Here is a 14,480-nt window from a genome sequence, read left to right as displayed (position 1 = left end):
AGTGCACCCTAAATGTCATTACTTTCTTGCTCACAAAGCTGAAAAATATGGCTCTGTGGCTTGATGTTTGTAATAATTATGAGAAGATTGATTGTCACACTCCTGTTGTTTGGGTTTTTTTTTAATGACTTAGATTGTGGCCTGTTGCCATGGTTGACTTGGGGGGAAAGGAGGAAAAGGCTTCTTTAATATGTATTTATACCTGCACGTAGAAGTGCAAACTCAGTCAAAACTACTTCCATGTAGTCTCTCCAGACCTGTATTTTAGATATAATAAAGGGAAAAGAAAGCAAGAATGGTCAAAATCCAGACTCTTAGCAGAGGATATTTTTGTTGTTGCTGTGAATTTTATGTCTGTGATCCTCAGTATAATTTTCCCTTTTATTTCAGGCTACCTTGAATAAATTATATAGCCTCTGCCAAAGATACTACCAAGTGATGCAGATAGCAAATGACTGGCTTGAAGATGCTCAGGAATTTCTACAGTTAGCAAGAAATGGCCTTGATGTTGAGAACTCTGAGGAGAACCTAAGGAACCACATTGAATTTTTCAGCACAGAAAGTCAGTTCAGTGATCATTTGAAGGAGTTACAGGGACTTGTGTCTGAGATAGAGCCCTTTGTCCAAGCCACAGCAAGAGAGCAGCTGATGCAGGATCTAGCTGCATTGGAGGAAAAGGCCAAAGGGACAAAGCAAGAAGCCAAAACCCAGCAAGAGCAGTTGCAAAGGTATATGCATCATTTTTTTTTTTCCTCTTTCATTTTAAGATCACCTTGTTGACAATGAAAGATCAAAAAATTAATTGGAGTTTTATGAAATGTTTGTGCTACTGATGAGAGAAATGGATACTGGGATTCAGAGCTCTTGGATTCTGTTTTCTCTTCTGCCACTGACTGGCTAGATGTGTGATCCTGAGGAAGCTATGATCAAATTATATAAAGCTTGGAACAGCACCAAGAAGAGTAGGAAATTACTGTCCTTTATTTCACCTGGCATAAGACCTATGCAGAAAGAAATTAAATTGAAGCAGACATTTTGAACTAAAAGGAAATACCTTTTTGACCAACATAACTACGTTACTTATTATTCCTGAGTGTTCAGGATTCAAAAAGTTTGGGTGGGTTTAAAACATAACCTAGACGAAGTCACTGAGGAAAAGTCAATCAAAGGCTATTAAATGCCAAGCTGTGTCTGTAAGGCACAGCTGAAAATCAGAAGCATATGCTTCTACGTATGCTCTGTCCCAATAACCTTTCTTTTTCTTGGAAAATACAGTGTAACAGCAAAACTAAGCAGTTATATTGAAAACTAGGTGCAACAATATTTCCGATTTTCAAATGGGTTTATATTGCATTAAATTGTTCTTTCTGGAACTGTATTTTCAAGGTGTGCTTCTGAGTGGCAGGAGTACCAGACAGCAAGACAGAAGGTTATAGAAGTGATGAATGAGGCTGAGAAAAAGTTATCTGAATTTTCAGTAGCTAAAGCTGCTTCTTCTCATGAAGCAGAAGAGAAATTGCTAACACATAAGGTAAGGTACTGAAAATTATGTGAAATCCTCTTCCTTGAGTGAAAATAAATGTATGTTATATAGGTCCCTATGTGTGGCAACCTGAATTTGAGTTTTTAAATCTTTTCCTGTAATGCTTAACTGTGTCATAGCACACCAAGGGGTGTTTGTGTTGGGAAGAATGTGGATTTTATTTGTGTGGTGACCAGGACAGATATTTTTAATCACTTTTTAGATTAATGTCTGTCTATGTGCCTATGACTGTAGGGAACTGTAAGGAACCAGGAGGTTCCTGAAAGCCTTGGGTGCATAAGTCCCAAAACTGTGTACCCTACAAGAAATTCAGATCAATAGAAATATTAATTTACTTTGGATCACGTGAAATAGTCTTACTAGGACAGGAGGGGTTGGGGTTTAATATTAACTCCTGTTTAGTCTAAAAGAAAGAAACGTATCTTAAAAGAATTACTTTCTTCTCTAGTATTTGGGGTGCTAATCAGTTGCCTTAATATAAGCAGTTAATGATACTCCAGACATTCTGCCTGGTCTCCAGCTGTGTCTCTGAAGGCAGGAATCTCCCCTAAGAGTAAAGTCATGTCTGCCAGCTTCATGAGAATATCCTGATACCCTTGGACATCTAAAATGGCATTAAAGATGAACGTGACATAAATGTATGCTTAAAAACCTGAATTGCTGTTTTGAGTTTTAGACTCTAACAGAAGTCAGTCTTTGCTATGAGAATGGTCCTGAATAGTCATTTCCATCTGTTTTGAGGGGCTAGCAAGGAAGAGAAAATCTGATTACACCCGATTTCTGCTACTTCCAGGGAGTTGCATTTCAGACCAGGTCCTTCAAGTAGCTATAGCTAATATATTGCATATGAAAAATAAAGTGAGACCTAACCACCTCACTCAGCGTATGGTAGCTCCTCTTTGTCTGCAATGGATCAAAGTGGCTCATCTGCCACTTTGTGTGTTGAAGTGTTAGAAGTTGTGTTGTAAAAGAGGAAAACAGTGCTTATTTTTGCTCTTTCAGACTCTTGTGTCTGTAGTGAATTCTTTCCATGAGAAGATCACAGCCCTAGAACAAAAGGCTTCACAGCTGGAAAAAGTTAGCAATGATGCCAGTAAGGCAACTATAAGTAGATCCATGACAACAGTTTGGCAGCGCTGGACACGGCTCCGGAATGTAGCCCAAGAACAAGAGAAAATTTTGGAAGATGCAGTGCAGGAATGGAAGGGCTTTAATGATAAGGTAACTTCTGGTCTTGGTAAATCCTCCTTTGTTTACTGTTTGTAGCTTTTCACTCATTATACTGCTTTATTAATCATCTTATGGTAGAGAAAGCTAATAGCAGGAATAACAATGATTTTTCTCAAGTCATATTAGAAAACAGCTATGGAAGACCTACGTTTAGAACGACTACCTCCAAGGCTTGCACTGTTCATCTATATGCATACATAGTATAGTAAATACAGAGCTGTTTTGGTTTCTGGTGGTTCTTCATAATCTTCTCCTCTATGTTTAACTTACCCAGATGGTCTATTCTAGATTAAGTCAACCTCTATTTTTTTCCGTAGAGTATGAAGTTTCCATTTCTGAATTTATGCAGTCATATTATTGCCGGTCACTGCTCACAGATTTGTGTCCCTTCTTTTCCTCATATCCTACCTGACTCTCTTTATCTGTCGTTGTCCATTATTTTATGGAAAGATTGCAGGTTGTCTGAGAATGGGGATAATCTTTTTGTTAAATGTATCATTTGTGCCAAAGGCAGGTCTTGCCCTGGGGTAGAGCTCTAGGTCCTGTGGAAATAAAGATAATAGGTGCTAGAAAATATGAGGAACCACTCACCACTTGACAAAGATGTCCCTTAGCATGTCCTAGTCCAGTTTGAAGAGCTAGGGCTAGCTAGCTGGATCTAGCACAGTAGAGCATAGATTTACATCTTCTGTAGAGACTTCTGCACAAGCCCTATACTACAACTGTTTTACAGCATCTAAATGTACAGCATTGGGTTTAGCACCTTTTGGTATCAGTTGGATTAACTTCTTTTTAATTTCATTATTGCTAAGGCTACCCATCTTTCCATAGATTCAGAAAGCCACCATAGAAATAGATCAGCTACAAGGTCGCTTACCAGAAAGCTCAGTGGAAAAGGCAACTAAGACAGAGCTTCTGGAACTCCTGGATTACCACAGCAGTTTCCTTCTGGAAGTGGAGCCCCAGCTGTCATCTTTGGGCCTGCTCAAACAGCACGCTGTCAGCATGCTTCAGGATGTGGAAATAAAGCCTCTGTCTCAGGAGGAGCTACCAGTCATGCAAGAAATCAAAGCAATGCAAGATCGATGTCACAAGTAAGTCAGGATTTTAAAAGATTCACTAGAAAAATGGTACCTTACGATTCATTAGTAGGAGTTCGCATATCATTTTTTTGTATCATTAACAGCTACCGTGCTTAAAATAAATCTTAGTTGTTGTATTTAAAATAAGCATCAGTTTAATTTTAAATTATCTTTAATTAATTTTGAGATAAATTTTTACCATTCTTTTTTATTTCCATCAGCAAAAGTATACATTTTAGAAAACATACTTCTTGCATTGCATAATAATAGTGAATTATGTAAGAGCTGTATAAACTACATTAAAGTTATAACTGATTTTAAAGACTTCCATTGTATCTCACCATTAACAGTGACCTTTTATCTTTTTGTATCCTAAGTTTAGATTAGTTTATCACTTTATTTCCCTACTTGGAAGCACTTAGGTGCCAAAAGTAGATAGCCTACGAAATTTACAAGGGAATTCAGTGCATATGCAAAAGAAACATCTTAAAATTTCACCCTGTGGTTATATGAATGTTTATCTAAATCTAAAATGTTTCCCTGTCATGTATAAAACAGGAAGCTTTATGGCTAAGTTCCAGGACTCATATCCACCTGATAACTGCACTAAGATGCCATTAACTGGATCCCCACAGCGGGAAGAGGGAGAGAGACAGAGAATGAAACTGTAAACCCTGCACATAGCCTGTGCAAAGTTCATTGTGTGCATGCGTAACCAATTACAGTAGAATAGCACTCCCTGTAGAAAATGTGTAGCTATTAGCCCTTTTGTAATTCCAGTCTTCCCTTAGAATTGGTTTCTAAGAAATAGGGTCCGTGATGATCTCATGCTCATGTAAATAAAGCATGATTCAGCTATGAAAGGTTATACAGACATAAAACTAGTATGGCAATATCAAAGTAAGACCCATGTCCTGTACCTAAGAGCTACAAGTAGTCCTGTAAATCTTTCAGAGAGCTGTCACCTGAAAAAGATTCTATTTTTTACAGGACATCCAAGTTCTTGAGGAAAATACAAAAATTCTGTCTTAGTGGAAATAGGTCCCTGGATCAAAAATGGTGTTCAGATATTTGATCCATGCCTTATCGTAGGTATTCAATAGCGGTGGAATCTGTCTCAAGTTATTTTAGATCATAGATATCTGCACCTGAACTGGTTAATTCTCGCTGTCTAATTAGTGGAGAGAAATACACAGGGCTAAGATTCTAACCCATTTTAGAAGTTTCTTTTAGAATTATGATGAATCATCCTAAATCATGCCCTAGAATTGCCTGCCTCTTCCACTGACAATAAGGGCAGTCTGTGTTTATGAGCTCAGATGTAGGTGTCTCTATTGTAAACATTTGCATTTCTTCAAAATAATTGTGCACTTGATGTCAAAGTACGTAAAACTGGTAATTAAAAGGAATGAACATGAGAAATTTAAATGTGTTGCTTCAGTAGTCTGTTGCAATGCTGCCCTAATTTTTATTACTCTGGATGTGGGCTATCAATCATTATCTTTATTATTAAATATTTTTTGACAAAACAATGTTTTTAGACATTTCTCAGTTCTTCACAAATAGTTATTGTTTCCTTGTTTCTGAAGTATGCAACAGAAAGTGAAAAAAGGTGTGAAGATGGTGAAACAGGAGCTGAAGGAGCGTGAGGAGGTTGAAGCAGATATTAATGTTGTGAAGTCCTGGATCCAGGAAACAAAGGAATATTTATTAAGTCCTGATGTAGAAGTGGATACTCAACTTCAGGAGTTGCAGGTATGTCAAATTTGTCAATATCTAAATTACAATATTTATCTTTGTTGTAGTCTGCTAGTGAGTGTTAAACACCATGAATTCAAATTAGACAATATTCATTAGGTTTTGAGTAAGCCACTAGACAAATTCATGAAGCATGAAGCAGCTGATGAGCTGTAACACCTTATTTTAAAGATATTTAAGATGTATTTAAGTATTTGCATTGATGCAATTTTACATACTAGCATATTGTTTATTAATTTTTCTCCTCTCTTAAAATATGGGGGAAATATAGAATGTGAATGGACAGAATGTGAAATTTCTTTTCTGTCTCAGCAGCTTGGGACAGGGAGGGAAGCAACAAAATGAAATAATCTTGTTTTACTGGAGGTGCTGAAAAATTGACATGTTTTATATACGTGTGGTCACACAGGAACAGAGGACTGGACAGAGTCATAAATGAGAATCCAGGGAATCCCAAGATACGACTCTTTTAATGAACCATTTAAAAATTTGGAAGTAATTTACCCTTTTGAAAGCTGCATGTAATGCCTGCATTTGCTAAGCTTACACAGACGTATTTTTTCCCATTGTTCTTAACAATACTGTTTTTCTGTCATTAGTCTCTCCTTGGTGAAGTAACTACTCATCGTCAGGCTGTTGAAAAAATGGCTGAACAACAACAGAATAAGTACTTGGGGCTTTATACCATTTTGCCTTCTGAACTCTCACTTCATTTAGCAGAAGTTGGGCTGGCCCTTGTAAATGTACAAGATCAGGTAAAGCATTCTAGATAAATGCATTACAGCTCTAGCCCTTCTTTATAACTTAGTGAAATACGGTTAACCAAGTGTGATCAAATTATGACAACATAGTGTCATGGTTTAACCCCACCCAGCAACTAGGACCACGCAGCTGCTCGCTCGCTCTCCCTGGTTGGGATGGGGGAGAGAATCAGAAGAGTAGAAGTGATAAAAAACTCATGGCTTGAGATAAAGATAATTTAATATGTAGAGCAAAAGCTGCACACACAAGCAAAGCAAAATAAGGAATTCATTCGCTGCTTCCCATCAGCAGGCAGGTGTTCAGCCATCTCCAGGAAAGCAGCGCTCCATCATGCATAATGGTTACCTGTGAAGACAAATGCCATGCTCCGAATGTCCCCCCCCTTCCTTCTTCTTTCTGCAGCTTTATATACTGAGCATGACGTCATATGGCATGAAATATCCCTTTGGTCAGTTGGGGTCAGCTGTCCCGACTGTGTTTCCTCCCAACTTCTTGTGCCCTCCCAGCCTGCTCGCTGATGGGGCGGTGTGAGGAGCAGAAAAGGCCTTGACTGCTTAGCAATAACCAAAAACATCAGTGCACTATCAACATCGCTTTCATCCCAAATCTAAAACATAGCACTATACCAGCTGCTAGTAAGAAAGTTAACTCTATCCCAACTAAAACAATGACAAGTAATTTCATTACCTTCCTCCTTTAAATTAAAGAAAGTTAAATGAAAGTTAATTTCCTTTCAGGAGAAGAGATTTCTGGTTACTGAATTTAATTCTTGTTGTTGACAGATTCAAACCAAAGAAAGAGAAACTCAGCAGATCAAAACATTGAATCAAGATTTTGGTCAGAAAATCCAGGGGATAGCAAATGAACTAAATGCCATTCTTTCCAAACTGAAAAAGAAAACAAATGATTTAGCACAAGCTAAACTTGAACAAAAGGTAAGGCAAGGCTTCTCTTATTTGGTTACACCATAAATTCTTCTGAATTGGGATGTTCACTTCATACGAACGTTGTATATGGGAAGACCTGCATGATGCATTTTTTTCAGTGTAGTTCAACAGAAGAATGGACAGATATAAGGGTTGACTAATGAGATTTTTTAATTATATTCTTTACATATTTCTGAGTTTGTAAGGGTATATTTTAAGACAGCAACAATACAAAATCCCTTTCCAATATATAAAAATCCTTGTCATAGTAATGTGTGCTGACTATTAATTTCAAAAACAAACACAGAAGGATGGCCAGGAGCAGTTAATATCACTCTGAAGTGACTCAGTCTTTTGCTATGGTAGGGAAAATGGTTATCCATTGCAGCCAGGAAGTCTGAGGGAAAAAAAAGTAACGGCACACATTTCAGAGATGACCAAACATCCTGCTGTTCTGCCTTCCTGCTTTGACAGGCATTGTTGGTTCCCAGCCAGAATAAAAATGGAACAAACTATGGAGACTTTGGACAGGGTATAAAAGTTGCAAGGTGCACTAGAAATAATCAACCAGAAAACTAATACTTCCTGGATCACTGATTTTCTTGTTTTTCTTTCTAGATCCTTGGTGAAGAGTTGGACAGCTGCAATATAAAGCTGTTGGAATTAGACGCATCGGTCCAGGACTTTGCAGAGCAGAACGGATCACTGGCTAAGCAGCTGGCTAGCAGGATAGGGAAACTCACTGCATTGCACCAACAGACTATACAGCAGGCTGAGTACAGAGCAGCCAAGCTCAGTCAGGTATAGTCTCAAATCCTTTCTGCCGTTTCCTGTCAGAAACAGAAGGACCATGCAATCTTATCATTTATTTTTCCTGGAGTTACGCAAAAAGGGGCATTCCTTGGAGCATCTCCCTGTTATTAGTCAGGGCTTGCATCACACCCTGAAGAGAGTCACAGATGGGTCAGGTCAGGAGGATGGAATAATTCTGGGATGCTGCTTTAACATCCTCTTCCATGAATCATCTGCTGGTTGGTTCCTCTGGTGCCTTGAAAAGATTATAGACATTCCCACAAACAGTAGCATGGCAGCAAATACTGTCTCATTGCACTTTTCAGGTCCTCTGTCTTACCACTTTTACCTATATTTGCAGCATTAACACACACAAAAAAATTGTTTGCTCTAGTCACAATCTATAGAGAGTGAATATAATTTGTAGATTAAATACAAAAGCTTAGATACAATGGCCCTGATAATGCATAATGTTTGTGCAAGACTTCAGCATTCGTAAAGATGCTTCCCCTGTGGTTCAAAGTCCCTGAAACTCTTTCTTATGTGTTTTTTTTTTTTTTTTTGCTAATTGTTGTTATACAAAAAGAGTCTAGCTAAAAGCAAAGAAATGGATTTTCTCTGGTTCTGTCATCAATACCCTGATAAATTATGAGTTCTCTTTTCTGCACGCATAAGGAAGCTTCTGAAAGGCTTGAAAAAGATAACTATTTCATTATATTATTTTCAGTTTCCTCTATAATATTGTTTTTAAAAAGAGATAGAAAATTGCTATCAAAGTAAGAGTTTGGTCAAAAGTACTCGGTGAAGGGATTTAACTATTAGGATATTTTTGTTCAGCACCAAGAAATCTACTTCCTGTTATAAAAAAAGATAGGTAAGGCAAACTCCATGCAAATACAGTTCTGTCATCTGTCCTTCATACAGCATAAACGCATGAAAATCAGTGAAATTATTCTGGCTAAGTGAGAAGAAAATTGTAACTGAAGAGTACTTTGCTAAACAGAAATTGGATTAATCAGAAAGCAGAGCTTTTGTCCTCTGTTTTGAAATAAGTGCAATGTTTATTTTTTTGGAAATATGACAGGCTGAGTGGACAAAGCAGATTTTAAACAAAGGTGATTCTGGGGATGATGTGAAAGGAGACAAAGGAAAATAAGAAATGACATAAAAGAGGCTTGCAGTGAGTGACAAACTGAGCAAGAAGGTATTTTGGAACTTATGTGTGAGGCTGAATATGTGCAGGAAGTGTACCCTCTAGGGATATATTTGAGCATCAGTGCACTCTCCCAGTGTGACCTACATTCTGGTAGTGCCTGAAATAAATACACTTGTTACTGGAAGCAGACCTATTTTAACTCCATAAATATGGAAGTAATTAAATTATATTCAACAGTAACGTAAAGTTGTTAAAACGACCCCCAAGTTAAAAACAGTAAATGAAATGAAAGTAGTTTTATCATTCTCTAAGAACTGTGCAGAATTACATCTTAGGGTTAAGTGGATTTTTCTTCTATATCCAGGCTGCTTCACACTTGGAAGAATACAATGAGATGCTGGAGTTCATTTTGAAATGGATCGAGAAAGCAAATATCCTAGTGCACGGTAGTATAACGTGGAATTCTTCCTCTCAGCTTCGTGATCAGGTTAAAGCCTACCAGGTGATTATGAAATTAAAAGGGCAGTGTATAAAAGAAGTTACTTTTTGAGCAGTGAAGTTTTATTTCCTACAATTTTTTGCTTCCTTTTCTCGAGGAAGTCTTAAAATGCTAGATTTCTTTGACTGTTCCCCAAGACTTAAAGATTATTAATTTGTTTTGGACAATTGCTTTGAAGACTGAAATTAAGATATATTGTTGAATAAAACTATGTGATTCAAAGTTGATCTCTATGTTTACTCAAGTACGTTGGCTTCATAGCAGCTTTTGATTGAACAGTGTATCTATACACTGTCATTCTATCACACTGAATACATCATTGCAGTTAGTATTCCTCTAAAACTTTAGTTAACCAAATACAGTTTTCAGGCTTTGTTGTTGTTGTTTGGTTTTTTTTCTTTCTCCTTTATGCTAAATTGGTATAGCCTTTGTTCTCATCTGATGAGTTTCACCCCAAATGTTCTCAGACAGATACCCATTGGATGAGTTTCTTCCAGTTCCTTCCTGAACATCTCGCATCAGAGTGTTTTGCTGTCCCTGTGACAGTGCAATTTGTTCTCTGTGTGTCTGTGCGTGGAATGTGTAAGTGTGGAATCAGCGGAGCAGTTTGATAAGGTTCAGGATTGCACACTTTTACATGACCACATGAAAAAAAATCAACGTATCGTAAGATGATCGTGTCTCCTAATGCCAAAATAAGACTATTAGAGTTTTTGTATATATGTTAGTTAATTGTCAGCTGCATTCACTTACACTGGAGCAGTGTAGTATGTCGCACTTCCTTATTCTGAAGAGGAACCTCCAGGCAACTTACCCTGAGGACAGCTGGGAGTTAGCATTTCTAGTTTGGTTTTGCCATGGCTTTTTCCCTGCTTCAAAAGTTGATGAGGATACAGCCTCAACCAATGCCATCCCACAGAACACTTTGGTAGCCATTTTTGAGGCAGCATTAATGACTACTGCCCTGCTATAACACCGGACCCAAGTGCTTTCTGCTGCTTCCTGTTAGGTCTATTAGGCTTCCAGAACAAATCTTATCCATAGATCCTGTGGTTTATATTTTTACAGGCAAGTGTGTATAGCAAAACACTAAAATGAGTGTGTTGGTAAGCACAGCTGCTGAAGCTTCTCGACTTACTCTTTTGTTTCCCAGACCGCATAAGCTGAAGTACTTCAGCATACACCCAGAATTAAGAATATTGCCAAAGCCTTACAGGAAATTAGTGGAACTTAATCATATGCTTACAGATGTTTGCAAATTGAGGAGTTTGCAGAACAGGAATATACTTAAAGATGTGTGTAATCTGAAGCTCAACTCTGGCATTCAATTTGTTCAAATATCCGTCTAGACTATGCTTGATGAGTCTGGAGAGATTCATAGTGATCTTGAGGCCATGACTGAGAGGATTGAGTATCTGGCAAGTGTATACTCTACTGAAGGAATGTCACAGCAAGTGCTGGAACTGGGGCGGCGGACAGAGGAATTACAGCAAGTTATTAAAGTGCGGCTACCAAATCTCCAAGATGCTGCCAAGGTATACGAAAGCAGTTTTTCTAATGCTAGCTGACAGCTAGGGTGGTGCGTGCATCGTATTTCTGAGATTATTAGCAGTACAGATTATCTGTGGTCTATAAAGGGTATGACTGTGTTGTCTAAAGCTAGATGTCTTGCGCCGTTTGAGAAACTGCCTTCAGGTGCTGCACCAGATGGGGACAAGATTCCTGCAGGTCCTGTCATATCTGCCCATTCTGGGTAGATGTATGGGGGATCATGGTGTGTCTCAAATGGCACTGAGCACCTGTGGTTAGATACTTGAAAAGTGTCTGTGTTGGCACTTACGCTGTGCCATTTCCTTAATTTTTCTCTTAAAAGATATCTAAAGGCCACTATCTATTAATTCAGGTTAGCACAGGGTTCCATAATGTAAGACCTACCTCTACAAGGGACTGCAATGAAAAGAATGAATGCTTTTTCATGTCCTTGACATTTCTGTGCAGCTGTTCCATATGGGTTTACGGTTACCGTAAATATGCATTACACCTACGCAATGCTTGGTAAACTGGTGCAAGACACAGAGAAAAGCACAGAAGCAGAAGTCTTTTCTACTTGCTCTTACCTTCAGGGCAAGAAATTTTAACTTTTTTTTTTTTTTAAATTGATACAATATTTCAGGAAAAAATGGATATTGGAATGGTATAATTCATATATTTATAGGGGTTCTTCTGCTGTCACCTACTACAGTTACACAGTACTAAATAGGAAAATACCTAAAGGCAACTGAGAGACTAGGCTATCACTAATTGTTAGGACAATTGCAGCTAAGGTTAAAAACAGTCCTTCTCCACATTCGACTCTTATTTCACAACATTTATAGGTAATAGGTAGGTGTAAAGCTGGCTAGAAAACTTACCTGGTGTGTACTTATCAACGGTTCACAGCCCAAAAGGAAGGATACATTAAGTAGGATTTTGCAGGGTTCTCCCTTGGATCTGGTTTGATTCAATATTTTCATTAATGAGTTGGTGGTTTAGAGATCATGGCTTTTGGGATGCTTAGACAACACCATATCTACAGGAACTACCTGAAAAAAGCTTAGGCTGCTATTTGACAGGGACAAATTGTTATGTCTAGACTGGAAGAACCAGGCATGTGTGTTTCTGAATTAGGAATTACTGCCTTGACACAGCTTATTGAAATGTCTTAAGTCTAATAATGCACATTGTGTCAAAATGAGTGAACAATGTCACATCGTTGTGAAAAACCCAAACACCACGCAGAAAATTAAGTATATAATTCTAAGGTATGTGAAGTAGTCCTTTTGTTCTACCTATTGGTTGCCAGTAAGGCTTCAGCTATGTCCAGTTTTGTACTTGAAGGAAAAAATGGACCAGCTGGAGAAAGAACAAAGGATAGTGATGTTTGTCATATGTGTATAAATTTGTAGAAAAGATGCATGATAAAGGATTATCCTAACATATGATGTATTCAGAGAGAATAACAATAATTTGTTCTTCATGTCTGTTGTTAATGGAGTAGCAAGTACAGGATCGAAATTGCAACAAAAGGCAACTTCATGTCAGACCATCAGAAAAAAACTTTCTACAAAAAAAAAAGAGTACTGAAACACTGGAATATGTTGTCTGTAGAGATAAGTAGGACTCTACTGCTAGTGGTCTTTAAGAACAGTCTGTAAAGATAAGACAGTTATGTCCTGTCTTATTAGAGGAACATGACTAGAGGACATCTTGAGTTTCTTTCTAGGCCTTGAACTTTATGAAATTAGCTTTATAAAGTACATACTGTGTTTGAGATTGAGGAAGTACTTAAAATAATAACTCTGCCTTTGAGACCTCTTTTTCTAGACTGCCATATGACTGGTATTTTTATCCAATATTTTTAACATTTAAAATTCATTGTTAAAACTATGAATTAGTTTTGTCACTGTATATGAGGGACATAGCTACCAAATCCAGACAGATATATTTATAGTGACTTTTTTTTCTTTTTTTCTTTTTTTTTTTTTTCTCTTTATCCCTGAATCAAATGTGTTATGTTACAGGACATGAAGAAATTTGAAGTTGAGCTGAAAGCCCTGCAGGCTGCTCTGGAGCAAGCCCAAGCCACGCTGACCTCTCCAGAGCTTGGGCATTTGAGCTTGAAAGAGCAACTTTCTCACAGACAGGTAAAAGTCCAGGATCTCAAAGTTAGCACTTGAGTAGTGTGAGCTTACACAAAGCATAATGAATGTTGGTGAGATAGATTGTGGTGTTTCTTAGGTGGGTCGTTGTTACAGAGTCTAGCCCCAAATTACTGCCAAGGGAATGGGAAAAATCATTCACTCAAAGGGAATGGTTGAAGTATAATCCTTGATGAGTCTGTTCTTAGGTTGATGCAATTCTGAGAAACGTGACTCCAATCCAAGTTTAATCCATATTACTAATGTGAGAAATAAGTTCCGGTCTGAATGAAATAGGCTCAGGCAGAACCCTCTGTGAAGCACATTTTTATTCACGTTCTTGCAAGAGCAGGTGACCTAGCAAGTAGGCACCCTTCCAGTTCTTGAAACACACCTTTTTATTCCCTAATCCCGGCCGAATTTTTCCCTCCCCTGTTTCCCATTGGTTAGGTACTCCAGGGTTCACAGTCTGTCCGAGGCGCCTAAAATTCTTCCCGCATGTCCTGCCTCTGTTTACTTCTCTTTATGCTACACCTAAAGGGATTATCTGACTAGTTTATTTCTTTTGGTAAAAGATTTTTTGGTAAAAGATTGCTTAATGTCATTAGCCCTGGTTAAAAGTTTGACTACCTTCCTAGACACTAATCCAGTAGGAATCAGTTTGTCCTTTTGTCTGTGTGATAAGAGATGTTCTACAAGCCTTTGCTGGAGCCTCTTTGTCTTAGTCATTCCCTTATCATTGATGTCACCTCTGATGGAAACGGCTTTTCTCCTCTGCAAAAGCAATACCTGCCTTTCTTACACTAACAATAATAAAGCTCAGTTCTTATCCAGTGCTTTTCATCAACAGGTTCTTAAAGTACTTCAAAAGGAAGTCTGGATTGTTATCACTATTTTACAGAAAGAGATACAATGGGATAGTGTGTTGCTAGCTTCCCCAGTAATCAACTGGAAAGCTAAGAGAAAATTCAGTTTTCCTTAAACCCAGTTACATTTTTGTATGTTTAGCTGAATTACCTCCAGAAGATATTGCTGTTTTCTGTATTGCACTTGCC

The 14,480-nt window shown here is 37.9% G+C and overlaps 1 protein-coding gene across 15 annotated transcripts in view; it reads left to right on the top strand.

Annotated features, from left to right (window-relative positions):
- The window catches only part of SYNE1 (spectrin repeat containing nuclear envelope protein 1), a 302,834-nt gene that overhangs the window by 177,540 nt on the left and 110,814 nt on the right, over positions 1–14,480 (top strand). For all 15 annotated transcript variants that reach the window (XM_054197389.1, XM_054197388.1, XM_054197395.1 and 12 more), the window contains 11 exons: positions 391–728; positions 1,387–1,531; positions 2,546–2,764; positions 3,605–3,867; positions 5,445–5,610; positions 6,213–6,368; positions 7,158–7,310; positions 7,920–8,102; positions 9,614–9,751; positions 11,098–11,283; positions 13,309–13,431. In XM_054197389.1, coding sequence (XP_054053364.1) covers positions 391–728; positions 1,387–1,531; positions 2,546–2,764; positions 3,605–3,867; positions 5,445–5,610; positions 6,213–6,368; positions 7,158–7,310; positions 7,920–8,102; positions 9,614–9,751; positions 11,098–11,283; positions 13,309–13,431 — 2,070 coding nt within the window. The remainder of the gene's footprint in view (positions 1–390; positions 729–1,386; positions 1,532–2,545; positions 2,765–3,604; positions 3,868–5,444; positions 5,611–6,212; positions 6,369–7,157; positions 7,311–7,919; positions 8,103–9,613; positions 9,752–11,097; positions 11,284–13,308; positions 13,432–14,480) is intronic.

Source organism: Rissa tridactyla, chromosome 3 (assembly GCF_028500815.1).
Source record: "Rissa tridactyla isolate bRisTri1 chromosome 3, bRisTri1.patW.cur.20221130, whole genome shotgun sequence".
NCBI lineage: Eukaryota > Metazoa > Chordata > Aves > Charadriiformes > Laridae > Rissa > Rissa tridactyla.
This window is presented reverse-complemented; position numbering and strand designations above follow the sequence as displayed.